The sequence below is a fragment of the Hesperophylax consimilis genome, chromosome 12 (genome assembly GCF_061612785.1).
Source record: "Hesperophylax consimilis isolate HC1 chromosome 12, BYU_Hcon_1.0, whole genome shotgun sequence".
Lineage (NCBI taxonomy): Eukaryota > Metazoa > Arthropoda > Insecta > Trichoptera > Limnephilidae > Hesperophylax > Hesperophylax consimilis.
The window spans coordinates 25,200,437-25,213,371 of NC_142847.1; the positions used below are offsets into that span (position 1 = coordinate 25,200,437).

The window sequence follows — 12,935 nt, forward strand, 5'->3', positions numbered from 1 at the left end:
TTTCACATGTTCTTATTTATTTGCAGATGCCCCAAGAGAGGTGCAGGCAAAGACTCGAGATATGGCGGCTACTGTCCCCAGCTTGACAGATACGCTTTTTATCTATCTTTTGAGAATGCCAACTGCAAGCAATACATCAGCGAAAAACCTTTCCACAATGCATACCGAACAGGTGCAGTTCCTATTATAATGGGACCTCCTGAGGAAGATTGCCGAATTCAACTTCCGCCAAACTCTTACCTACACGTCAAAGAATTCTCGAATCCCCAGAATCTCGCAGAGCATCTATTGTTCTTGAATTCCACGTGGGAAGAAAACTATTTGAGCCTCCATTATTGGAGAAAGAACTTTGAGGTTAAGAATGAACATGGACTGTTCGGGGCGCCATCTATTCACTATTGCAGAGTGTGTGAGGCCTTAAATTATAACAGTGAAGAACCTAAAGTGTACAACGATTTGTCCTACTTTTTAGATCCAAATATAAATTGTTATTAATTACGTACACAATTAAATGACTAAAGTAGTGTATGTGATTTTATTGTAATGTGAATGTTAAAAGTTTAGGATTATATGAGTTCATCGTAATCGTTGATTACCTATTCTGATATCAAATAAAATTTACACCACGTGAATCATTAATAAGTAATATTCAATTTATTGCATTTGATAATTGAAGAAGATATCTATTATTTATTAACAAAAAACGTCGAAGAAGATACACGGAGAAAAATTATTATTGCTGATTTATTAAAATTCTGTTAAAAACCGGACAGCAGGCTATTTTCTAATAAAATATTAGTACTTTCCGAATATATCGGAACACGTGTTCATGCACCTGAATTTTCCCTGTTAATATATACCTAGTGACGAAATGCGAAAATATTATGATTTTTATGACGTCTCGTTAATAAAAATTATTATTCATAGCAAAACTGTATTTAATAAAAGCCTTTTTTAAAATAGAAGATGTCTTTTTAATTTCATATATGACATCAATCAATAAATATTATTGTAGGTACATTGTTACTGTAATGAAGTATCTACGACGTGAAAATGTGTTCCTGGAAAATTCTTACGAACGAACCATGTCATATCAATTTTACAGTTAAAATACTCTTCAAACCTCCCAACAAACTTCATGCACATTACAGTGTCATGGTACGAGTGATGTTGTTTAATAACGACAATTTAATATTTATTACTAACGAGAAGGCACGTTATTCTGAGTATTTAATCGAAACTTTAAGATAAAGCCGTTCAGTTTAGAAAATCAGTACTCACACTTATAATTAATTAATCTTTAACGTAGATATTAACATGAAAAATGTTTTATTTGTGCAAAGCAATGACTAGATAAAATATCCTATGGTGCCAAGTAACATAATAATAATCTTTTTTAGTATTTTTTGGTGGTATCGTAAACGTTTTAATTTAAACTAAAAAGATTCTCCTAAGCTGAATGTGTTTAAAGTGTTACTTTAAATCAGGGCTGTCCAAAACACCCCATTGTGATTTTTGATTACTTAGGTATTAACTGCATTTATGTTTGTTGGTGCGAATTACTCGGATTACATGAGTTTGGGCAGCCTTGGTTAAATTAAATGAAGGGTATGTGGAAAGAAATGTATCAACAATGTCATCTGGTATATTTTTTTAATTTGCGTATTTTTTGTAGGGCCGTGTTTAGGATCTGTAAACCTTGAAGCTGAACCCGTGTTATTGGTCTTATGGAGGAGGCCCGGGCGTAATTCATAATCCCAAGTAATCTTTTATAAAACTTACCTCCAAATTTCGTTAAAAACTTAAAAAGAAACATTTAAAGTCCATTACTAAATTGTAGAAAACTTAAATACACCCTATTTAGAAGTAGTTGATGAAATGATGAGATAAAAACGAAAATATTTGAAAATCACTAAGGTATTCAACAAGGTTTGTTAAGGGCGAAGCTTAATGCCAAATCACTATTTTGATTAATCTTTATAACGAATTGGTGTACATTATGAATATCAAAAAATATGCTTTAGGTAAATTGAAGGTTTTCCTGCCGTTTCGCTTGAGTAGAATACAAATAAAAAAAATTACTCAATAAAAAATATAAAAGTAAACTAATAAAAAAAAAACTTATCAATAGAAATGTATGAACGCATAAAGGAAACTTAAATTAAATTAAATTAAATTTCCTTAAATTACCGCCATCTACGAAAGCATAGATTATTACTAACGGTAAGATGAGTCAATGATTCGTCTTAATTTTTTAACTTTAAAGTTAACACTTTGGCTTAACATTATATTCTCAGATCTTATGATTTTATATTATTTTAGTGTAGTGATGCCATGCTAATCTACGTATAAAACAGCATACAATAAACCCTAACTAGAAGGATTTTTTAATAGATAGCTAGCTAACAAACGGAGAACGATCATTCTTTTCACTTACCCTTCCTTTAAAAGTAGCTACCGATGCTAAAAAATCCCAAAATTAAAAATAGGTACCTACGCCATAGAACTTCGTAATAAAATTCAAATTAAGAATGCTACTGATTCTTTTTTGTTTAAAGAAAACTCAAAATAAATATAATATTTAAATCGACAATTAATAATCGCCATGTTCAAGAAGAGATTTTATCTGACTCGTCCTAAAAGGAAACCATTTAAAACATGCCTGTTTCAAATGTTGTGGGGTTCAATTTGCCTTCTTTTCGTTAATATGTTTGTTTTGTGGGTGATTCGTCAGAAAAGCGTGCGTTCTTTCATTTTGGGTGATAACAAAAAACTGCTGGAGGTTGGGAAGAATTATGTCAACGATTTTTTCAGCAGGCGGCAAGTAAGTATTATCAAATACATATATATGTAAGCTAGACGAATTTCGCTGCATGCAAAGCCTCTTTAAAAAAACAAGGGTAAATATTTACCTACGACTACCGTTTTTACTACTACAAAAAATTGCCCCTTTAAAACAACACTTGATTTCAACTTAAATATGAAGACAACTATTATGTCGGGGGTTTAACTTAACATGCACAAAATATGTTTTTAGGGTTTAGTTTGGGTTATTTTTAATAATTTGTGCGTATTTCCTAACCTTCAAAACCCAATTTTGATTGAGAAAAAATGTTAGTTTAATGCATCTTTAACCATCTTCCACCAAATAAATAGTTATTTCTTGAAGTAATTAAGTTGAAACCAAGTGCTATTTATATATTTTTCAAACCATGCAGCGGAATTCGACAAGTTTATCAATTTAATATAGTTTACACCTTCGTTAAATTAATGTACCCTAGATAAAATCTTTAAATTCATTATCACTTTTAAAACAATGCTATCGGTAAAAAATAAGGTAAAGGTTACGAATTCCGCTTCACGGTAAATATGGAATGTTTACTTTGAAGTAATACTTGAATTTAGTTATATTATTACTAAAAGTTACTATAAATGTTGGGGAACCTTTAATAACGCCTGCTCGCGTCCCCTTTAGAGTTATATCCCAGTTTTCAAGTAGTTTGTGAGCTACGCTAGGTTTGTATAGACTGGTTTGTGATTTAATTCTAATACGATATTATGAATATAATCCAACTCTTGATATGAACATAGTCGCCGTCGGCTGCGACTATAACGGCGTCGCATACTAATTTACATATCGCGTAAGTGACTTTAAACGAAATTAAAATTAAAAGTGCGTATTTTTCCGTCTCCCCGACATAATAAATCATGTTTTGAATTAATAAAGCTAAATCCATTTATTGGAAAGTGAAATATTGCGTATTAAGAGTGAAGCGGAATAAGAGAAAAATAATGAAAATAATTATTTTGTCACGTGTCGTAAATGTGTCATTTTCATATAGTGTCGCTACAAACAAATATAAAACTAATTTGTTCTGTTTAAATATTCTTCATCTGAAACATCTATTCATTATAATAATACATCAATGATTCATTTTCTTCATCCTTCTATCCACAAACAAATAAGGCTTCTAATGGAAGAGTAGTAAATAAACTATTTCATAAAACCTTACTTGGGTACATGTAGGTTCCTAAAAGTTGCATTACCATATAAAAAAATACTTTTTTAAGCCAGTAAATTTTCCCCACATTACCCCACAGGAGGCTTTGAGGAAAATAATTTCCCTCATGGCCTATGTCATCTTTTAGAATGCTGTGTGGATCGTCTTTTTTAAGGAAAGGAATGAGAGTAAGTTTTGGGAAGGTAAAAGGTATGAGGTTGGGTAGGAATCTAGGGATCAGTGTATACAAGAGTGACGGACGGAGTGACGGAATATATCCTTCCCACTGCGGCGTAAGGCGATGGGTCGAGAGATCAGTTGGAGAGGTCGAAGGGTCTCCCCAAACTAGCCTCTCTCGATCTGGCACACCACGCAGCTGATGGGCAGGCGCATCCTGAACACGAAGTGTGTGCCCGATGAACCCGAGCCCCTGCTAAATCACCAAAGGTAGTGAGTAAGAATAACTTGGGGTGACTTTGGCAGAGGTGTCGGTTATCCAATAAATGCTTCTCGGGATGGAGGTACCCAAACCCGCCTACCAAATTAATGCAAACATGCAAGAAGCTCATTGTAATAGAGGTACTTATATAATAATAGAGTCGTCAGACCCATTAAAAAACGTGTTCCATTTCATTATTGTAACCATCGGTTCGGTTTGGTTAAGCTTTCATCGACACGACGCCGAGAGTAGGTATGCTGCCCTGCGGTGACAGTTGCACTAAAACCCAATTTTCTGGGGGTTTTTTTGCTATATCTTAACACGCCAGCTGGTATTTTATTTGGTTATTTGCTCAAAATTCGACCATGGTGACCCGTCCACGCTCGAGGGTAAAATAAAGTTGTGAATATATTTGTGAGAACCATGGACTCCACTTGACCTGAGCCATTACGGGCGCTTAGTGTCGTATCTAATCGTATACATCTATGGCTCATGTTGTACTTTGTAAAATAATGAACAATACAATATGTACAACTTTATTCATGTACAAATATGTAATTTGTCTTTCAGGATTTAAATTTATCACAGTTGGGAAAGGTACTTTTTCAAAATGCTCGATACCCCAATGCTCGAAATTACAGATTTAAAATCCTCGTGTGGAAGGACGGACCGTTTTTAGAAAGACGTCATATTAACTTCTTCAAAACTGAAAAGTAAGTAATATCTAACAATATACAGGTGTATTTATTTAACCCCTTCAGTAACATTTAAAAATTAAAAATGGAAAAAAAAACACCTTTTTTTTATCAATGAATTTTATTTACTCAAAATATATATCCTCCTATAAAAGCCATTTCGGGCCCAAAATGGGACTGAATATTGATGTTGTGGTGCATGGTGTGAAAAAATAATAAAAAAATTTCTTTAGTATGAATTCCGAATTCTGGCACATAATAGCCGCCCGAGTATACTCGGGCGTGGTCCTTAAGAGGTTAATGTATTTTAATATATATTTTTAATTTGAAACTTACTGAATCAAAGCTCACCCCAAATGGTTCTATATGTTTGGTGACTTAGCAGGGGTGCCTGGTTTCAATGGGTGAGTTTTGTCCTAGTCTTGGCGGCGTATGCGTCTGCCCACACTGTGTGGTGGGCCGGATCGGTAGAGGCCGATTGAGGGAGAGAGACTCATTGACCTCTCTACATTGACTCTCTCAACCCATCGCCTTGCAACACAGTGGGAGGGATGGATTCAAGCGTCACTCCTGGACACACTGACCCCCAAATTCGTACCCACCCCTCATACCTTTTTCCTTCCCAAAACGTCCCATGCTCAAAACAACCCTCAACGCATCATTCCCAAGGTGACATTGACCCTAAAGGAAATTATTTTTCTCAGGGCATGTGTGGGTGTGTAGTTCATGTAAAAAAACCATCATCTTCTTCCCCGTGTCCTATTTGGGTCAGGGATCCATCGTTTTGACATGGCCCTGTTCTGGGACATCTCTCTGAAATTAAATTAATCACAATTCTTTACTCTATTTATTTCAGGAATAATCCATTTACAGATTGCTCAGTTAAAAACTGTGATATAACATACCATTCGGAAGACCTGAGCAAAGCTGATGCTGTACTGTTTCTGCTGCTCCGACAGCACGGGGTTCAGAACCTACCCACATCATCACGCACTCCAAACCAGCGTTGGATATTCCTTACTGATGAAAACCCTTACAATACTTTTCAGTTCAAACGTGAGAATAATTGGGGTGATTATGAGGGGGTCTTCAATTGGTCCATGACTTACAGGTAGGTTGATGAAAACTAATCAGTCGTTGACTTGTAAAATGAATTTCCATGCAAACTCTCACCTGATTTAGATTTATAATACCATCGCAGATATCGATCCTGCCGTAACAGCCTAAATTTAATTATATAACACGGTCAAAAACTTTTCTGAATGCTATAGGAATATTGAATTTTATATGCTGGTAATAGAAACTTGGCATGACTGCTGAACCCAGATAGATTAATGCGGAAAATAAAGTTCTAGTAAATTGAAGTACATTATCAATGTATGGAACTGACGTTTAGAAGTGTATCGTTTTCCCGTGATGATTCAAAATGTTGTACACTTTGGGAATGTAAATTTGTAACTAGAAAATTTATTTGTTTTTGTGTTGCAGAGCTGGTTTACCGATTATAGCTTAAATCTTCATTCAATAGATTTCTCAAATTTTTTCAGGAATTTCTTTGCTTATCGCAGAATGCCGATAAAGATTTAATATAAAATTTTCCTGCAGTACCAGCGAATTGTTTGCTGGATTCAGCAAATGTTTTTATGGTGCAATGAGGCTGTAAGATGACCAACTCCCAAATCAAATTATAAATACAAATTTCGGTTGCGTCTGTAACTCCAGTTCAGTGAACTCTAGAACTAGAATAATTTGCTCTAAATGGAAGCTTCATTTTTACAATTAGAACAAAATAGGACAAATTCAGACAACGATAAAGTACCTACCTGTAATATAAAAATATTTCAACGGAAAATTATTGGTAATATCTTGTTGTTTTTCATGGGTCTTCTCTAGTGAACTCATAAAATACAGTATCGATGTTCGATGAACCATGCGTCTACAACAACCATTAATCACCTCAATTTTCTTTAATTCTTGTTTTTTAATCTTTGTTTTACTTATACATATTATTTACTTTTATTGTATGCTGTAATGCCTGCATAGGTCACTTCCCATGCACATAGCCCAGAATGAAATGATTATTAATTATGCATACCTTTCGTTATAGAATGAAATCAGATATTCCTGTTCCAAACGGAAGAGTTGTACCTTTTGCAACTACAATTCCCAAAAACATGACGCCTGAATCATTTGTCTTATCCATGATTCCAAATATTCACATCAAACAGAGGAAGGTTTTGGTAGCAGCTTTTCTCACTGATTGTACGCCCACAAATCCATTGCGTTCACAACTGAAGGCGCTACAAGACATAATGGACATAGACGTTTATGGAAAATGCGGTAATGTTCACAACCCGTAAGTCAACCAATAATAAAACAACACATTTTTAATAAACAAATTTTCAACAATTTGTTCAAATCATCGAGATTGAGGTATATTTATATAATGATGAATTTTTTATTTCATTACTCTGCGTGTAAGATAATATCAAACTGTAATAAATAATGAATCGTAATTTTATAATAATTATGTGTTTAGCTAATAAAGTGAATCAAATATTGAGTCATTTTATTTTCTTTACAATATAATATGGAGTGACTTGCAAACTCATTCCATTGTCATTTTGCTTTTTTTTTCATTAGCGCTTATTAAACATGCTAATTTCGGTTGAGCTACTGTTTGTAACTCGGGTTTAATGAATCCTAACTTTTGCATTGAATTTAAGCTTCATTTTCAAAATTGGAAGTATTCATTTGGAAAATCCAGACAAGCCATAAAGTACCTATCATAATATTTTTATTTTATTTGCCATTTTCAAAATTAGAACTAATTTGTTAAGAATTCAAACTAACCTCATTGTGTGTTATATTACTTACATGAGACACAAAGCGAAAAAAATTGTCTCAACTTTTTTACCTCCAATTTGACCTTTGAACGCTGAACGAGCGGAAACTACCGAATTCGACCTCGTGCACTGCTACTATGTGATGATAGTGGAACACATTTCGAGAAGATATTAGTAGACAATAGATTTTTTATGGGTCTGCGCTAGTACTATAATATTTCTTAATGCTGTAAAAATGTATCCACTTTGATAGAAAGTTTACCGTGCTAGGATTTGAACAAATATAATTATATAATTGGAATGGAAACCTATAAAATGTGATCACTAAGCCAAAAGTTCTAGGATAAAATTATAGATAATCAGGCAGTGCTCTTGGCTCCCGCAAGCACTCAGGCCATAGGCCCATTGTGCTATATTCATGTTTAATTTTATGCCTTCGACAGTAGTCCAATCCTTTTAATAAAGTTCCTCAGGATCGTCATAGTTCCAAAATGTGATCCTACTTCTAGCCATGGCAACGTTGGTGAATCGGTGTTACAAAAGTTTCATATTATTATGACTAAAAACATACTCCTCCAGGGCCGGCATGAGCCAAACGGCGCCTAGCGGTAGTAAAAACCTGAAGGGCGTTATATTGGGTGTTAGGTATTATCAGCGCCTTGGTTCCTTGGCAAGTCAGCACCCGGAACGGACTGTTTCAATTGCGCCTGCATAGGGACGGCCTTGTGGAAGCAACATCATCGATGTATGGAATCGGCATACATACACACTTGGTCGCTGTGTAATACAAAACAAAATACCATTTTATTACATCCATACATATCTGATCAACAACATAACGTAATTGGATTGTAGGGTTTTGTATAATTCCTTCTTTGTTGCAGGTGTCCAACACATTTTGCCGAAGATTGTCCCCAACTTAACGACTACTTGTTTTACATCTCAGTTGAAACCCACAACTGTAAAGAATACCTATCCCAAAGGATGTTTTGGAATTCATTTGCTAAGGGGGCTGTTCCAATTATTCTAGAAACTTCAAAGGAAGACTGCATGAAGATATTGCCACCTAAGTCTTATCTGCATTCCTTCGACTTTGACTCAGCGTATCTATTGGCTGATCATATTTCCATGCTGAATGAAACGTGGTTAGAGTACTTGAAAATGCATGAGTGGAGATCAAGGCTCTACGTTAGTAATGAACACGGGTATTTTGGCTCAAGGTCATATCATTACTGCAGAATTTGTGAAGCACTCAATTATAACGACCAAGAGCCAAAGGTTTACGAAGATCTTTCAGGGTTTCTAAGTACCGATGAAAATTGTTTATATTAATTTTTGTTAGATTATTTATTTTGTGTAAAAGGTAATCAATTTTTTTTGCTTACACGTCAAATAATAATAAATATAATAAAATTTGTTTATTAATTATTACAAATAAAGCGATAAAAACAGTCTTCATAAATTTTAATTTGACTTATCCACAATAGAATGTTACAAGCAGTATCTTGAGTTGGAAACAGTATTATTTACAGATGTAAGTGTGTGTAGGAGAGGCACAAAATCAAGAATTAGCCACTTGCTTCAGCGGCCCCTCGAGGTATTGCGCAAGAGCATTGGCTTTCTCCTTAAGTAGACCAAATCCCACATTATCCTTAGCGTACAGACACAGCAGAAGGTTTGCAACCTGCGTGATGACCAGCTTGCCATTCATGCAGTCCAGTAGAACAAGCTGAAGCCTGTCTTCTTTGAAAGCATTCCGGCCATTCTTCTCATAAGCAGTCCAAACATTGCTTGCTATGGCAGCTGTAACACGGGCATCTTTATCATTGTAACCAGAGTAGGCCAAAAGAGCACCCTCATGATTCAAAAGACTGAAAAAAAATCAATGATGTTACACACGAAAAACTAGGGAGTAATTTTATTGATAAGAATGTTTGGTAAACATAAAATAGTAAACAATTGTCCTACAGAGTATTTTCGATGCCTCCGGTATTAGCTTGGCTTAAAACTTGAGTTAATGCTTTGGGCTTCAACATTTTACGATTTTACAGAAATACTATTGGGAGAATTTTAATAAAATCAATTTTATCACAAAAGAACACAGCTTTATCTTATGTTTTTGGTTGTGGCTATTATTTGTCACTTTGACGTTTCTTTTATGGCTGTTGAATAAAATAAGTTTATTTTCAATGTTGTCTATGGTAGAAAGCATAAAATATAAGGAAGGGCGCACACGAGAGACTTTAGTTGCGGCAATTGATAGTTTGCTTGCATTCTTCTTCCTTCGTATGGTGGGGGGATCAGAGGGAACATCTATGTAGGTTAGTGGGCCAGTCTGTGGACCTCATTAATCCCGCCAAGGAATGAATGCAGCGGGCATTCTTTAACCACGAGTTCGGTGGTCTGCACCGCACCCATTCACCTATCGCCGAATCTTTGAGGCCGCACCTGTGTATCATGTGGGCACAGTGGCTGTGGAAGGACTTTACCATTTGATGGCGGACCAGAGTTTACGAGTTAGTGGTAATCCAGGCTGTGTCTCAGTGGGGTATCGTGCACGAGATAGGCATTTTTCACGTCGACCGAATGCCACTCAAGTTTCCACCTATCGTCTGGAGTGAGAGGTATTCGGAGGAGAATCTCTTTTTCCATCCAGAAGGGATTTCGGGACTTTAAACGGAATGCAGGATGAGGAAAGGAATTGCGCTTTTTTGCAGAACTTTTTTGTATTTCCTCAGTATCGCAATCCCTTGCCAAATATTTGACAGGGTTATATTTGCAAGTACGGGGATCCAAGGGAGAGGTGTAAATTTTAAGGTTCCGTTGATGGTTCGAATTGTAGCATTAAATTGAAAATCGACCATTGTTAGCATCAATATCCATTACTGTATAATATAAGGTATTTGAGGTGCGCATTGTGCGATCTCGTGTGCGGGCTGCTTAGAAATATCCATTAATATTGTGAAGGGGAATAATGAATTCACAAAATGAGTGGTTTATTTATGATAAAACCTAACGAGTTGTGTAGTCGCTCGTTGAAGTATATATTGTGCTGCGCTGCAGCAACGCGACTGTTTCAAACGTCATTGTACCGAACCACCGGACTAACCTCGTCGATCTGCGACGACCCGAAGTATTGGGCCTGTAATCACGGTTCTAAATGCATCTCACCTGCTGAGATTAGTTGAATGTCATTTGCGCTGGTTTTGATTTCTTAAACCCGCTTATAAATTGACAGAACAGTGTTGTGCTTGGGCTGACAATAGTTGGCGTGTCCGTTCAGTGCTACATCTGTTCACTAACAATACGTTTGTGCATTTAGTTCGAGCTGTAGCAAGCTCTCTGTTTATTTTTTGTGTTGTGAGAAGAGTTGTATTTGTTTTAAGTCAAAATGCCGGCTAGTGGCGCGGTTTACCAGCCGACGACAGTGACATACGAACAACAACCCAACGAGTCAAGATGGCATTGTCCCATGTCGTATTTTTCGCAGAGGCTCACGAGTGGAATAAACAGGTCCAGGTGTATCCTTTGGGGTACATTTGTGCTGGGGCTGATTGTTGTTGCTACAGGTATGTAATTCTTTGCATATAGGTACTGGTATCTAATTTTATTATTTCAAATATAAAATTCTGTCAGTTAAATGACGTTACAATGTTAGCGTTTTGTTTTGATTGTTTTCAAGACAAAAAAAACCCCTTCCCCCCCAGAATTGAGTGTTGAATCTAAAATAAAATATCTTGCTAACGACGAATTGTAAACAAATTATGTCGTATAACCGAGGTAAAAAGTTTTCATTTCATATCTCTGTTTAATCGTTACATCAAGAAATATTTGCAGAACGTGAGACATATTTTGTTTTAATTGTTTTCATGACAAATCTTTCCCCCCCAGAGTTGCATGTTAGATTTAAAATAATATATTCTTGCTAAGAAAGAATTGTAAACAAACCAAATACATAATATTTGTAAACAAACAACTTGAATTGGAAGATTTTCATCAATATCTCTCCTCACTCATTGCATCCGGAAGATATTGTACCAAAGGAGACACTTTTGAGGATTTTTATGATATTGATGACTTCTTGTCCTAGTCCACCATTAATACAAAAACACAGACCTCTTCGTGACAATGAAGCAAATTGTATTATTTAGTATTTAACTTGAATAATAACATGATAATATCACGTGTCAAGTAAAGTTATACTAATATTGTTCACCTCCTTTAGATTTAATATTGTCTTTGTTTTATCATATAGTTATGAATCTCTTCCTTCCACACTGTTTTTTCAAGCATTGAACTAATACTAATGTTAATTCTTTGTAGCATCTTAGCACATACTCACGAAAATCGATATAAAACCCTTAAAAAAAGTTGAACCCTTTAGGCGAGTTAATATTTTTTTCATAGTTTCATAAAAAGTGTCAATATGCCATGGAAAACTAAAGTAATTAAATATGACGTATTTGTAAAGAACATTAACTTTGAGGTTCAACATAATTTACAATAAAAACACAAATTTGTTATTGAACCTTCCTTCATCAAGAGAACATTAAAAACTAATCTGCCATACAAAATATTAACAGCTTTAAACACAACATTTTAGGTGTTAATTAATTAACATAATAATTAAATAAATAATAATATTTTTACTCCCAGCTGCATGAATGGGATTTGCAATTCAATTTATCCATATTGACATTGTAAACAATGAGATATGAACAAAGTGAATCAACGTAATACAAGTATGGCAATTAAAAATAAGAGAAAAATGGTACTGCCAGGAGTAAATAGCAAAAATCAACATTAAAAGAAAAATAAGGTAAAATGAAAGTAAGTTACAGATTATATATAACTAGTGGACCCCGCATTGCTTCGCTATTGCTAATGTCTTTATCGGGCATCTCTGACCTTTTACGTATCTCATTCCAGGGGCTCTATTCCTGAATCGAGGGCG

At 35.1% G+C, this 12,935-nt stretch overlaps 3 protein-coding genes across 3 annotated transcripts in view; 2 read left to right on the top strand and 1 right to left on the bottom strand.

Annotated features, from left to right (window-relative positions):
• Positions 1-3,748: 3,748 nt before the first annotated feature.
• On the top strand, positions 3,749-9,479 carry LOC149419373 (inactive fucosyltransferase B-like). Its single transcript, XM_089637802.1, has 5 exons — positions 3,749-4,189; positions 5,011-5,153; positions 5,992-6,246; positions 7,243-7,491; positions 8,866-9,479. Exons 1-5 carry the CDS (start codon positions 4,136-4,138, stop codon positions 9,311-9,313), a joined length of 1,149 nt encoding a protein of 382 aa, XP_089493928.1. The 5' UTR covers positions 3,749-4,135; the 3' UTR covers positions 9,314-9,479.
• On the bottom strand, positions 9,385-10,131 carry Lamtor2 (Late endosomal/lysosomal adaptor, MAPK and MTOR activator 2). Its single transcript, XM_089637803.1, has 2 exons — positions 9,950-10,131; positions 9,385-9,852 (listed from the first exon to the last, which is right to left on the bottom strand). Exons 1-2 carry the CDS (start codon positions 10,015-10,017, stop codon positions 9,543-9,545), a joined length of 378 nt encoding a protein of 125 aa, XP_089493929.1. The 5' UTR covers positions 10,018-10,131; the 3' UTR covers positions 9,385-9,542.
• Positions 10,132-11,046: 915 nt separating this feature from the next.
• LOC149419375 (uncharacterized) overlaps positions 11,047-12,935 on the top strand; it is a 114,147-nt gene continuing 112,258 nt past the window's right edge. The window contains exon 1 of the mRNA XM_089638259.1: positions 11,047-11,550. Coding sequence (XP_089494385.1) covers positions 11,373-11,550 — 178 coding nt within the window. The 5' untranslated portion in view covers positions 11,047-11,372. The remainder of the gene's footprint in view (positions 11,551-12,935) is intronic.

What these genes read in the sequence shown, in the direction of transcription:
- LOC149419373 (XM_089637802.1), top strand. Translation starts at nt 4,136, where the DNA reads ATGTCATCTTTTAGAATGCTGTGTGGATCGTCTTTTTTAAGGAAAGGA. An exon ending in TTTTAAGGAAAGGAATGAGA is followed by an intron (nt 4,190 to 5,010) that starts GTAAGTTTTGGG and finishes TTTGTCTTTCAG; the next exon opens with GATTTAAATTTATCACAGTT. An exon ending in TGCGGTAATGTTCACAACCC is followed by an intron (nt 7,492 to 8,865) that starts GTAAGTCAACCA and finishes TCTTTGTTGCAG; the next exon opens with GTGTCCAACACATTTTGCCG.
- Lamtor2 (XM_089637803.1), bottom strand. Translation starts at nt 10,017, where the DNA reads ATGTTGAAGCCCAAAGCATTAACTCAAGTTTTAAGCCAAGCTAATACC. An exon ending in GGAGGCATCGAAAATACTCT is followed by an intron (nt 9,853 to 9,949) that starts GTAGGACAATTG and finishes ATTTTTTTTCAG; the next exon opens with TCTTTTGAATCATGAGGGTG.